The following is a 14,123-nucleotide window of genomic DNA, read 5'->3' as shown; positions in this document are numbered from 1 at the left end:
AACTTAAAAATTAACGGGGCTAGCCCTGTGGCCGAGCGGTTAAGTTCCCGCGCTCCGCTGCAGGCAGCCCAGTGTTTCGTTGGTTCGAATCCTGGGCGCGGACATGACACTGCTCATCAAACCACGCTGAGGCAGCGTCCCACATGCCACAACTAGAAGGACCCACAATGAAGAACATACAACTATGTACCGGGGGGCTTTGGGGAGAAAAAGGGAAAAAATAAAATCTTTAAAAAAAAAAAAACTTAAAAATTAAGAAACTGAATAACAGAAAAAGAAATACTGTTTAAGAAAGGTGGGAATATAAGTTACTTTCTAAAATTTCACTTTATACTTTTTTTTTAAATGATATATTATCATGATTCTTTTGTGATGTAGTGGTTAAGATTTGGTGCTCTCACCACCACAGTCCGGGTTTGTTTCCTGGTCAGGGAACCACACCACCCATCTGCTGGCTGTCGTACCATGGCAGCTGCATGTTGCTGTGATGCTGAAAGCTATGCTACTGCTATTTCAAATACCAACAAGGTCACCCATGGTGGACAGGTTTCGGTGGAGCTTCCAGACTAAGACAGACTACGAAGAAGGACCTGGCCACTCACTTCCAAAAAACCTGGCCATGAAAACCCTATGAATAGCAGCAGAGCATTGTCTGATATGGTGCTGGAAGGTGAGTACGACACAAAAAGACTGGGCAGGGTTCTGCTCTGCTGTACACAGAGTCACTAGGAGTTGGAATCAACTCAACAGCACTAACAACAATCACGATGCTTGGGAGATTGAAAGTATAGAAAGGAATTAGCTCATCCAACAATTTTTGTAGTTTTATTTTTTGTTTGTTTAGCTCTGTGTAGTGGATTAAACACAGTAACAAATTTTCTGTCACTTTCTCCATCAGGAGATGGAGTTTAATTCTCCTCCCATTGAATCTGACTGACTCTGTTTAACCAATAGAATACAGCAGAAGTAATGCTCAACGGTTCCAAGCAACGCCTTTAAGAAGACGGGCTGCTTCCACTTTCTACCTCTTAGAATGCTTTTTCTTGGGACACTCCTCTCAGAACCCACCAGTCATGCCCACATGGAGAGGCCTCATGTAGGTGCTCTGATCAACAGCCCTAGTTGAGCTCCCAGACAGCAGCCAGTATCACCTGTCAGCCATGTGAGTGAGCCATTTTGGAGGTGGAAACTCTGACTTCTGATGAGCTGATACCAAGTAAAACAGAGATAAACTACCCCTACCAAGTGCTATACAGATTATAAAGTCATGAGTAAATAAATATTACTGTTGTCTTAAGCTACTAAGTGTTGGAGTGGTTTATCACACAGCAGTTAACAATAGGAAAAGTCTCTTATTTACTCCTGTTATATTTTCAGCACCTAGAACAGTACTTGGTATGGGACATCTACTTTTAATAGGCACAAAACCAGGAGTATGAGTAAAGATGATGTACACTGCCTTGGCACTTACAGAACAGTCAAAAGTGGAACACAGACTATTAGGTAAAAAGACTAGTATAATACATAATGAATGTTCCGTAGTAGTATAGGGTATCTGGCCAAATAGGAAGGGTACAACACAAACTCAGTGGTGTAAGGAAGCTTCCTAGAGCAGTGGCACTTAAGCTGATACCTCACAAGAGTCAGTAAGAGCAAGAGATAGAATATCCCAGGCTTGAGGTGAGCAAAATCATAAACAGTTCCAAAAACTCAAAAATTTCAGTACTTTATAATGAAATCACAGAGTATAGTGGAGGCAGAAGAAGGAGGCAGAAGACTAAGAAATAGGTGACAGCAGAGTACTCAAGGGTTTTAAGCTACAGAGTAAGAGAACAAGGTGAGAGCTTAAAAAGATCACCTAGCTACAGGGCCACTAGTCAGAAAACCTTACAGAAACATAGGCAAAAGATGATGATCAAGAGATAATAAACCAGAGTAGAAGTAGAGGGGATAAAGAGAATGGACTCAAGAGATACACTCCACAGAGCTTGATGCCTTCACATGAGGATTTGGGAGAAGGGAGTAAAATGTGTCTGCCAGGTTTCTGGCTTGAACAATTAGAGAGAGAGGTGGTGCCACTCAACAGGATAATAAACTTGGGAGGAGGAATAGGTTTTGAAGAGAAGATGGTAAATTCACTTGCAGACATAATGAATTTGAGTTTTCTGTGGGCCATCCAAAAGTGGAGTTATCCAGTAGGCAATCAGATACACATGTCTAAAGCTCAGGAAGAAAACGGGGTTGGAGATCTAGATAAGAGATTCATCCTAAGTTTTTCCTCTCTTTGTAACACTAATCTCTCACTATCTCCTCTGTAGTCTTCAACCATTCAGTCACTACTTTACAATTCTCTCACAATATGTCTTTATAAAGTATCTCTCTCTCATTTTGTTAACAATTCCAAAGCGGTGGTTTTATGTTATGAGGAAGCCCAAATTTAATCAATGTTTTGCCACACCCTTTGCAAGATAGGATGCATGATGGCCACTGGTCAGGCATTTTGCAGGTAGTTTTAGTGACCAGAAAGAGGAAAATCAGGGGAACTGATCAAGGCTACTTCACCGACTGAAAGAAAGCATCTGAACTCCTGATCAAAGTAGAAAGGAGGTAGGGGAGCAATTCTCTGAAGAAAGAAAACAAGGTATATCTGAAGAATAAATAGGAAGCCAGAAGATTATCCGAATAGCAGAGTTAAAAAAGTCCAGAAAGATAATCATAAAGTAAAAAGGGGGCCAGAGAAAAAAGAGCTGACATACCAGGCACTTCCTTGTCCCAACCTCTCCCATTCTGTCCTACCTTCACTGCCTCCTGGTTAATTTATCACTTCCCAATGGCTTCCATTACACTCAGTTTTGACAATTACAGAATTTGGCTTGGAGAACTTTACGTAGACCATAGCAAGACCACTGCAGGATCGGATCGTAGCTTGAAAAGAAAACTCAACATAAGGAGTAGACAATTACACCACCTGAGTAGAAAAAGAAAATCATGATACTTGATACTGCAAATAAGCAAACACAACGTTGCAATGTCTGATCTCTGCAGTCTATCAGTCTTCTCTTTTAATCTCTGCCAAACCACACAGAGAAAATCTTCAAGCTCTAAGGAGACAAAAATGCAAAACCTCAGAGTAATTGCTTGGGAGGTGGAGCTGGACAAACACAATTACAAAGGAAGCTGCAGGCCCTAAGTACCAGAGAGCTGTGTACATTACTAGGAGTCTTTTGACAGGAAAGTAGAATCACAAAACTTCTGAGTTAGAAGGAGGCTTGGAGATTGCCTTAGTTTCAGCTGCTATCACCAAGTACAATACACTGGATAGCTTTTAAACAACAGAAATTTCTTTCTCACAGTTCTGGGGGCTGAAGTCTGAGATCAGGGTGCAAGCATGGTCAAGTTCTCATTGAAGGCCCTCTTCCAGATGGCAGACTTCTCGTTGCATCCTCACATGCCAGAGAGGAAGCAAGCTCTTTTGTGACTCTTATAAGAGCACTAATCCCAATCATGAGGGCTCCACCTTCATGACCTCATCTAATCCTAATTATCTCCCAAAAATCTCACTTCCTATAACCATGGGGGGGGGGGGGGTTCAACTTATGAATTTTAAGGGACTACATTCAGTCCATTACAGAGATCATCTAGTAGAGTGTTTTCCAGATATTTTAAAATCCTTTTTAGAGGTGAGTAGATCAATCCACAGTGATACCATATCAAAACATATTTCAAGTCAATGAAATTAAGAAAAGCAAAGCTTCCATTGAGAGAAAATTAATCATGAAAAAAATCCTTACATGGTATGCTTATCTACCTGGAAAATGTAAGAGAATCAACTGAAAGCTGTTATAATAAACAGATTCAGAAAGTGACTGGTTACAAAAAAATCAGTAGCTCTTCTATTTACCAACAATAGTCAGGTAGAAAAAAATAAACAGAGACACACACACATACATATATAAAGAGAAAAATCCAATTCACAACAATAAAAAATAAAATACAGTGGGAATGTACAAAAGACCAAATGATAAAGCTTCTGATGTCCAAGGAGAAAAAATAAATCATTCATTAAATAGTATCGAGAAAACTGGCTAATGAAAAGCATAAAAATTTTTGAAACTTCTAATTCATACTATACAACTAAACATATTCTAGAATAACTGCAAACCCAAAATTTAAAATTGAAACTATGAAAATAGTTGAAAAATATAAATTAATACCAATATAAACATAAGGTAGGAAAAGTCTACAAGATACATAAAGGAAGAACAAAATTTAACTACATAAAATGTTAAAACCTGAAAGAAAGCAGAAGGGGAGGAGGCATAAAGTCAATTATACCCAAATAAATCTGTTGAAATAAAGAAAACATGGCAATACAGAATAATGGCAAGTACAGGGCCTCTCAAACAGCTTTGCAGTCAAGGGTAAAGTGGTACAACCCTTCTGGTGGGCAATTTGGCCATGTGTATCAAACACGGGCATATCTTTTGACCCAATTATTCTGCTCAAAACAAGGAGTTAAACATGGGCCTATCTTTTGACACAGTAATTCCACTCACAACAATTTTTCCTAAATAAATAACAATGCATAGGCACAATAATGTTCAGTGTAGTACTTCTTGTCTTAAAGATTGAAAGGAATCTAGATGTCCAAGAATGGAAGACTACTTATGGTACATTCATATAATGAAATAGTATGGAGACGCTAAAAATTATGTGGAAGAGTAACAACATTAGTAATATAAAATATTAAATGAAAAACAAATGCAAGCAAAAAACTAGCATGAATCTACTTTTAGTTAAAAAATAAGTACAGCTACACATACACATTTATTTTTGTATATCTATAATACACATACATATATACACATACAACAAAGGACAAAGAAACTAAGATTAACCCCTAAATTAGTTAAGAGAAATGAAGGCTGGAGAAGGGAGGCAATTTATCCCAAGCATCCCTACACCACACACATCCACCTATCAAGATGAGTATTCTTACCACAAGATTCTTGGACTTGATGAAGAAAAAGACGACTAGTTAAATGTGTGCAGTGGACAAAGACAGACATAACGGTACCACCTGCCCATCTCCTATCAAAACCACCTTCCCCACCAAATCCCACCAGGGATCCAGGGCAATCAATCCACTATCTCTCCCCAGGATGACAAGAGATGTAATGTTGAAAACTCCTCTTGGATTCCTGCACAGTAGCTACTGGGACACCTCCAAAGCGATTGATTCTGATCCCCACTGGTTATCCACAAACAGAATGCCCACCTCTGCAGCCAGGCCTGTAACTTGGGCTCAGTCTTCTTGCAGTGTTGTATCACCCCAACTCCATCAGAAGGCAGGTACATCTCCCACAAGCTGGTTATAGCAGAAGTGGGACTTACTTTCTCACTGATCTAATTATTCTAAAGATCCACTATTTATAAGTGAAGACCTAATTACTTTTGGTTCAACTTTTTTATCTTACTTAGGAACAAAATGTTTAGTAACACTAAGAGATAAAACATTCCTGCTAACCAACATTTGTTACTTGGCTTTCTAAACTAGGACTTGCAGTACAAATCTGACTCTTTTTTTCAGCCTCTCCCAAAGCAAGATAATCCTGATGGGAACTTTAAGAAATTCCCAACAGTGCAGGTAATTTATTTTTGATCATTTATTTTTAACAATTTCCACAACAGACATTACTTTTTGTAATAGGGGAAAAAAAAACCCTTTTTTTTTCTACTGGCAGGCTAAACTGTCCCTGTAATTATTCAACCTAAGTTATGTACCCACAGCAGCATTTTCTTTAGACAGATATACCACAACTAGTCTATTATAAATTATCATGTAAAACTAAATCCAATCGATTTAAAAAAGTAAATCATTCTTGTAAATGTAGACTTCATGACCCATAAAAAGGTAAAGGTAAGCATTCTTGTCAATACAAATTAATGAAAATTTGCAATCATCTATAATGCCTACTTCAAATCTCTTAAATTTATTTTGTTTCCAAAAACTAATCCAGGGCCAGCCTCAGTGGCCTAGTGGTTAAGTTAAATGTACTCTGCTTAGGCAGCCCAGGTCCAGTTCCTGGGTGTGGACCTACACCACTCATCCATCAGTGGCCATGTTATGGCAGCAGCTCACATACAAAATGAGGAAGATTGGCAGTGGATGTTAGCTCAGGGCAAATCTTCCTCAGCAAAAAAAATATAATAAAAAAATTTAAAAAGTAATCGAATAACTACCTTTCCTAGGCAACTAAGTTAAGAAAAATAAAAAATCCGCAGTTACTAAATATTTTCAAGGAGTCAGCCACAGATACCACATGCAGCACAGAACAATGACTGAATGATATTATCTTCAGATGTTTTTCATCCAAACTAATGGACATTTAATGAGCACCTAATGCATGCCAGGCCCTACACTGGGTGCTAAAAACACAAAATGCTAAGACACAGATCCCACACTCCAGTTCTCTGTCTAGTCAAGGAGGCCGGCACTATGATGAACATTATTATAAAATATATATATACAGACCCCAATCCTTTATCTCCAATTCCAAAAATCTAAAAGTCTAAAAATTAAAAACTGTTTTCTAAGTTGTCAACAAAACATGGCCTAACTAATGTGAAGCTTTTTATAGTCTTTTTTTATTCTACTTAGTGTGAATATGTATAATTTTGCTGGGAAAATTAATGCGTATGATTTTGGGGTGACTGCTCCTATCCACAGGAGGATTCACGATATACAGCATATGCACCATATTAATTTTCTAAATTCCAAAAACTTTTTACATCTGAGACACACATGCCACCATGGGTTTCAGAAAAGAGGTTGTAGACCAGGTCTGGAGGATGCAAAGAAAGATGGATTATTTCAAGGAGCAAAGGAGTCAACTGAGGAAGTAAAAGTTATAGTCAGAGAAGCCTTCAGAAAAAAGGCTGTCTTGTTCTAGGCTTCACAACACCACACGTGAAAATTTTAAACCAATCCTTTCATAAAACTACCAAAGACATCTTTTATTATTTCTACAGCCTTACGGCCTTGTTTTGAAAGATCTGAGCTGCCAAACCATATTTACACATATTTCATTCTCCAAACAGATAAGAGCATTACTATATACCAACTCTGTATTTTCATCAAAAAGTAAAAACTTTGTCTTCTTGGCCCATACAGCTTTATACCAAATAAATGTACAATTTCCATTAAGTTCATTCAAATATAGTCAGTCTTGATTACATGGATAGGATCAACCACACTCCAGATTATCCATAGTACAACATAATATTTAACACTTACAATGATAGCATTAACTATCTAAGCATTTTACATATATATGTATATATTAATATATTATGTTAATAAGGACACATTCAGTCCATAACAGAGATCATTTGGTGGAGCAGTTTCCAAATATTTTTAAATCCATTTGAGAGCTGAGTAGATCAATTCACAGTGATACCATAACAAAACATCTTATTTCAAGTCAGTGAAATTAAGAAAATCATCCCAGCACAGCTTCCATAAATGAAAATTAATCATGAAAAACCCTTACACCAAAATGGCCAGCTTCAGATGATATGCTTATCTACCTGGAAAATGTAAGAATTAACTGAATATGTTATATACATAGATATGTATATGTTACACACACACACACACACACACACTCATTTAATCCTCAAAACAACTTCTCCCTCCCACAACAGCCCCCAATAACAACCTCTAATTTCTCAAGTTCTAGCACACACTCAGTATATTACTGCCATTCTAATCATTTGTCCATGTTAAGAAAATTGCCTTATACTAGTGTACAAGCACCATTCCCCAGACTGGTGCTGATTCAGGACAAAGCTTTCAGGGGTCTGGGACAAAAAGGGGGTGGGGCATGGACGATATATTAATTTTCTTACGAAACACAAGTCATTCAACTTAAAATATCATACTTTATTCTGAGGTTGTCCTCACTTTTTCAATGTTAAAATATGATAACAGTGACCAATGCTTAGTTTTTTTATTGCCCTTACTGGCCAAATAAAAAGTCAGTAACCCAGTGAATCCCCCTAAAAACCCTAAGTGTTAGGATAACATAGAATAAATCTACCATGTATGCATGGAGGGGTGGAGGACAGGCATAGGCAGGAAATGAAGAACTGAAACTTGCGGGGTCAAAGGGAAGCAGACACTACTTTTACATGTAACAGTGACATACAAATTTAGAAAGAGACTGGTCCAGCAAACAAAATAAAGCTTTGCAAATTTCAGTCTCTTATTCAGAAAAGATCACAAGTATTGAGGCAGTTCCTCATTTTAAAGCAAGATAAAATGGGAGAAATAAAAAAAGATGATAAATTTGAACTTTAAAATGAAAGCAAAGCTCATAATTCTCAACAATTCTAGGAAAAAGGGATTTAAAAGAGTATCATTATTTGATTTTCTTCTAAAAAAGCAGCCTAGGGAAGATCATTAAAAGCACAGGCTCTAGATAGCCAGCGGGCCACAATCCCAGCTCTGCATTAGCTCTGTAAACCTGAACATGTGACTTTTACCCTCTTTCTGCTTCAATTCCTTAAAGGATTAAATGAGTTAGGATAAGAAAGGTGCTTATAACAGTGCCCGGGACTTAGTAAGTGCTTCAAAAGTATACTATCCTAAATATTATTTAATAACGTGAAGAAACAATGGTAAAGTAAGGATCAGAATGAAGATTACAAAAGTTATGTTACTAAAAGTACTTGATGTTATACTTCCATAAAGTTTTTTTAAAAGTAGAATCATTTTTACGTAAAGTATATGAGGTTATGTGTGACACTTTTATTTACTTTTCAACTTAAATTGTTTAAAAAATTACATTAGGAAAAAATCTGAATCCCGTTAACGATACCCTCAACAGGTAGAGACTCTTGATTGCTTGTAAGTTTGTGTCCAAGGCTCAGGAACGCACTACTCAACTGACAGCTGTATTTGAGCGAGTGAGAGACAAGACCAGACACTCAATACTTCCACCAAGAAAAGAAACTTTCATCCCAGCAGTGCATTCAGAGACATAAGATTCATAACCTATAGTTAAAAAACCTAACTACCCATAGATGAGCAAGTCAAGTACCCCAAGCTTCCATAGAAAACAGACAGACCAAGTAATGCAGGCACCACACAGCAAGCAGACCTGGTACCTGCACTCTTCCTGGGTGGGGCAGCTCCTCAAGTTCTGCTGGCCCCTCCCATAGGACGCTGACTGCCTGCTCACACCACATAAGGGATCTCCCTAAAGCAACCTTTCTCAGTTCATCCTGCTATTTGCCTTCTCTCAAACCACCTCTACACCCAGGGTGAATTATTAAAAGGCACCTGTTCTTTGATACATCATTTTATGTCTTAGCACACAAGTTATCTACATCCTTGCTCCTCAATAATGGTTCTTTGTCCAGCAGCTTTTAAGAGGAGCTTATAAGAAATGCAGACTAACAAACTGCATCACAGATCTACACAATCAGAATCTGCACTTTTAAACAAGAGTCCTAAGGGATTAAACAAGAGTTCTATGCACATTAAAGTTTGAGAAGCGCTGCTCTGTATGACTTGACTGCAGATAGATGTAAAATTTTAAATTTTACATTTGAATTTAGAGATACGGTATGAAAATTACCAAGACGTGGAATCAGAAAAGCTCAATAAAAGAAATAACCAACACATAAGTGAATTTCTTTACTACTTATATCAAGTGTTCAAAAGTTCATTTCAACAATGTCTACATTTAACGCTTCCTGCTTTATATCAGTATTTTGTGCAAAAGCACACCACCAGTAATACAGAGTTTTAGTGGGACTATATTTTGTTGTGCAAAGACTACCAAAAACTGACTAGGTTTAGAAATTTCAGAACAATCTAGCCTAAAGGTGTGCAACCTGCATGCTAAAATTTTGAGATTTAGTCCAAATCAGAGTTGACAAATGAAACTCTTTCCAAAAAGCTATTATTCAGAAAAAATCTAAAGGATGTAAACTTTAAACATAAATCATATTTCTGGAAGGAAAACTCTATACCAGCTAGTAATGAACAAACTGCAGGACACGTGTAGAACCGAAAACTGTTTTGGAGGCTTGTGTTCCTTTTTCCAGGAAGAGGAGGGGGAACAAAAATCAACTTCCACCCTCTGTAAAGTTCTTCGCATATCCTGAAAGCCCTCAATTTGCACGTTGTTAAGGTGAGTAAACTTAAGTGGTACTAAAACAACGTCACGTTTCTTTCCTGACAAGTGAAAGGCTTCTCCCTCTTCCAAAGGCTGCATTTTAACAGATTTGGGGATTCCGGGCGCGTTTCGCTTCCGGTCCACGAAGGAAGCGTGCTGCCCACGGCTGAAACGAGCAGGGAAGCCTACCGAGTAGGAAGTCGAGCCCGAGTCCCGCCGCCGGGCTCTGCCCTCTTGCAGCAGCTGGCCTCGCAGCCTAGACCCCGACCTCCTGAGGGAGGGGAGGCGGGCAGGCTGGGGGAAGCAGCCGCCTCCCCGGCTCGCCCTGGAGCTGGGGGAGCCCCCCACCCCCCCGCCACCCAGCCCCCACGCCGACCCGGGAGGCGCACGGCCGGGGGGCGGCGGCGGCGGCGGCGGCACCCTCAGGCCTTCCCGGGAGGCGGCAGCAGCTGCAGCAGCGGCGCGAGGGGAGGTGGGACTCGTTCTGAGAGGCTGAGGGGGAGGCCGGGGCGGGAGCCACTGCATGTGGGGGCTGCACTGGAGGAAGGCGGAGGCGCTCGGGGGCTCGGACCTTCTTATGATTATCATCGTCATCGTTTTGTTTTACCTGTGGCGCAGAAGGGCTCCCCAGCTCCTACTCCCTGAATCCTCCTCCTCCTCCTCCCCTCCTCTTTCTCTCTCTCTCCCTCAGTCTCTGCGGGCGCTCGTAGAACCGACCGGGCCAGAAAGAGAACAGGATGGGAGGGGGTGGTGGCGGCGGCGGTGACCAACGACCACGTGACCACGCTCGCGCCGTAACGGCGACCGCCTCCTGCCGCGCGCCCTCCCCGCGCTCCACCTCTAATAACCCCGCGCCTCGCGCGCCCGGGACGCTCGTGCGCAGGCGCCCGCCCGGGCTTGGAGACTGCGCGGGCGCGCGACGCGCTCGCCCTGGGAGCCTGGTCTGTGGGGCCCCGCGAGGCGCGAGCTGGGCGCTGAGCAGCGGGCTGAGCTGTTCTTTGCGGAGCCGACCGGCTGCCAGGGCGCATGCGCAGGATGGCTTTTTTTTTTTTTTTTTTTTTTTTTTTTTTTGCCTTGTAAGCTGGCCCTTCTTTCCCTCTCTTCCCCTTCCATCCTCTCCTCTGACCACCACACGTTTGGAGGCTGGGAACCTGCCTCTGCGACTTGGCCATTCACGCTCACACCACTACATTCCCAGGGTGGGACTGAGGAAAGGGAGATGTCAGGGACCCTCCTGGGGTCCTGAGAGGCTGGCCCTCCTGCCCAAGAATTTACATTTCCTTGCTGCATGTAAATTGCCTTCCATTGGACATTTTTCTGTAGCTGAGTAGACTCCTATTCATGCTTCAAGACCCAGCTCATTTGTCACTTCCTCTGTGAAATGCACCTCATTCCGCTTTGGGGCAGTCAGCATTTTGTGCAGACCTACTTAGTATAACTCATAGAGAAATAAGACGTAACAGTGTTATTTTACAAACCTACAATACTAGGTTCAGATTTTATCTTTGCTCATAACCCAGGACAATATGTGTCTTTAGCATTGTGGTATCTCTGTAAAGTTTGGATTGACTCTCAGAACGCAGGCAATGTCTAAACTCTGTGCCTTGTTGCCCTCCCCCTTTGCTTAGTCATGATTTAACATTCCCTTTAACCTAGGCACGTGGAGTGCCAGTGTTTGTTTCCCCAATATGAAAGCCTTTGAATAGTAATTCGAATTAGAGTGGTAAATGCTTCACCTAATAAAAAAGGTTTATGGTCTGTTATTAGGCTACCTTCACAAAGAGCTCCAAAGGAAGTTGATACTGTTGAGTGCAGAAAAAAGATACCAAGGTAGAGAAAGGTTGAATTTCCAAAGGTTAGCTAGCTTGAGAGGAGGGTCCCTGTGTGGGAGACCTTTGTTCACAAACAGACAAACCCTGCCCTTCACATGGATTTCCTCTCTGTTTGCCCTTTTGTTGCAGAAACTGGACAGGTGAAGTTAGTGCCTCCCTCCAGATTTAATCAGGGTAAATAATTAAACTGTAAGGGCTGGCCCAGTTGCGCAGCAAACTTCCCACGTTCTGCTTCTCGGGCGCCAGTGGTCACTAGTTCGGATCCTGGGTGTGGACATGGCACCGCTTGGCAAAAGCCATGCTGTGGTAGGTGTCCCACGTATAAAGTAGAGGAAGATGGGCATGGATGGAATAGAACTAGCAACAAAAGCCCAGAAAATGTTGATAGAGAAACAGTATTAACGAGGGCTACTGAGAAACTAGGAAACTCTCAATCCTCAATACCCCAATCTCATGTGTCTGCAATGTTGGTGGACTCTTTTCTGCCCTTACCAATGTATACACCCACAGAGTGATCCTCCCCAGTAGTTTCAGCTACCACTTCAGATATGCTGGTAGCATTCCAGTCTAAATATCCAGTCCAAGGTTCAGACTCTGTGGGAGAGTGTTATTTTTGTGGCCCACAATGAACCATGCCTCCTCAGTTTTCACACTCTTGTGTAATCCTCTCCCCTTGAATCTGGGCTGGACCTGTCACTTGCTTTAAACAATAGAATGTGGCCAAAATGACTGTGCCACCCAGGCCTGGGCCTTAAGAAAGCTTTGCAGTGACAACACTGAAATTTATGAGAGCCTGTACTCATGGAAAACAGAGACAATTAAGAAATTCCTCCACCTGTTTGTGTTCTGGGAAGCAACTTACAAGAAAGAACCATTCTTCTCCATCTGACTTAGATGAAACTCACTGTCTACTCTTCCTCCTAAGAATAGCAGATGACTGCTTGTTTACCTGTGACAAGGCCCAACACAGACCTTTCCTTTTTTGCCTAAACCTGTTGATGAGGTCAGACACAAACCATTCAACTTACTGTTCTTTGTCTCATGAATGATTAGCCGAGATTAGAACTGTTTGTCCCCTTGAAACTGGCTAGACACAGAGACACATGTTTCGTGGCTGTCTGAGACTTCCCCTGATTACAAAACAACCCCAGCAATAATCATCCTACCTCTAACCTCTCCATTCCACCCTATAAAAGTATAAGGCAAAACCACCCTGCTGAAACACTCTGATCTTCAAATCTGGGTACTCTCCCTATTGCAATAGCCTCAATAAAATCTATTTCCCTGCTGGTTTGGCTTTTGTCTTTGACAGCAGCTTCTGCTTTTGTCCTTTAGGGGAAGCAGCATGTAAGAAATCCAAATACTGTAAGACTACCATGCTGTGAGACATCTAACCTAGCCACCTGTAGAGGCTAAATGGAGGAAAACCGAGGTCTCTGGCTAACATCCCAAGCTGTGTTCCCACTGGACACAGCACCAACCTGCCACACATGTGAGTGAGTGCCATCTTGGAAGTGAATTCTCCAGCCCTAGTCAAGTCCCCCCAGCTGACGCCACATGGAGCAGAGACGAGCTGTTGTCCACCATACCCAAACTGTGGAACTGTGGACAAATAAATAAAATTGTTCTGTTAAACCACTGAGTTTTGTGGTAGTTTGTTAAGTAGCAATAAATAACCAGAATAGACCTATAGATCCAGCTGTCCCAAATGGCCCCACAGACACCTCGAACTCAACCTGCTCAAATTGAGTTTTTCAAATTCCCTCCAAACCTGCCCCTTCTCCTGTGCCCTCTACCTCCACTGGCGGTGCATCATCCCCCAGGGCCCCAAGCAGATAACCTGGGAGCTCTCCGTGACTCTTCCTTATCCCACAACATTCAGTCACCAAGTAATGGATTCTCTTCTCCAGCCCCACCAACATCTTCTTACCTCAGATCCTCATCATCTCTCTCCTGAACTACTAAGGATTAGTCAGTTTCTTCCATATTGCAGGCAAGAGTCACACATGTACCCATATTATTTTAGAGGTTTATTGTTGGGCAGGAAGTTAACAGACCTGGGAAACCAGCCGAGTCATCTCCCATCACCTGCATTCTGATGGTT

General features: G+C 41.4%; 2 protein-coding genes across 22 annotated transcripts in view; one reads left to right on the top strand and one right to left on the bottom strand.

Moving 5' to 3' along the window:
* Positions 1-11,187, bottom strand: part of TBC1D5 (TBC1 domain family member 5) — a 565,096-nt gene extending 553,909 nt beyond the window's left edge. For 3 of the 21 annotated variants that reach the window (XM_070575957.1, XM_070575968.1, XM_070575969.1), the window contains exon 1: positions 10,795-11,187. The gene's annotated coding sequence lies outside the window, so the exon portion shown is untranslated. Of the gene's footprint in view, positions 1-10,376; positions 10,506-10,794 lie in introns of those variants that run through there. The other 18 variants (XM_070575965.1, XM_070575967.1, XM_070575973.1 and 15 more) reach the window with 13 other exon arrangements.
* LOC139076262 (uncharacterized) lies at positions 631-13,658 on the top strand. Its single transcript, XM_070577738.1, has 4 exons — positions 631-670; positions 955-1,096; positions 10,280-10,659; positions 13,355-13,658. Exons 1-4 carry the CDS (start codon positions 631-633, stop codon positions 13,402-13,404), a joined length of 612 nt encoding a protein of 203 aa, XP_070433839.1. The 3' UTR covers positions 13,405-13,658.
* The last annotated feature ends 465 nt before the right edge of the window (positions 13,659-14,123 follow it).

The sequence above is a fragment of the Equus przewalskii genome, chromosome 15 (assembly GCF_037783145.1).
Source record: "Equus przewalskii isolate Varuska chromosome 15, EquPr2, whole genome shotgun sequence".
Classification (NCBI taxonomy): Eukaryota; Metazoa; Chordata; class Mammalia; order Perissodactyla; family Equidae; genus Equus; species Equus przewalskii.
Note: the sequence above shows the minus strand (reverse complement) of the source record. Positions and strands in the feature narration are given on the sequence as shown.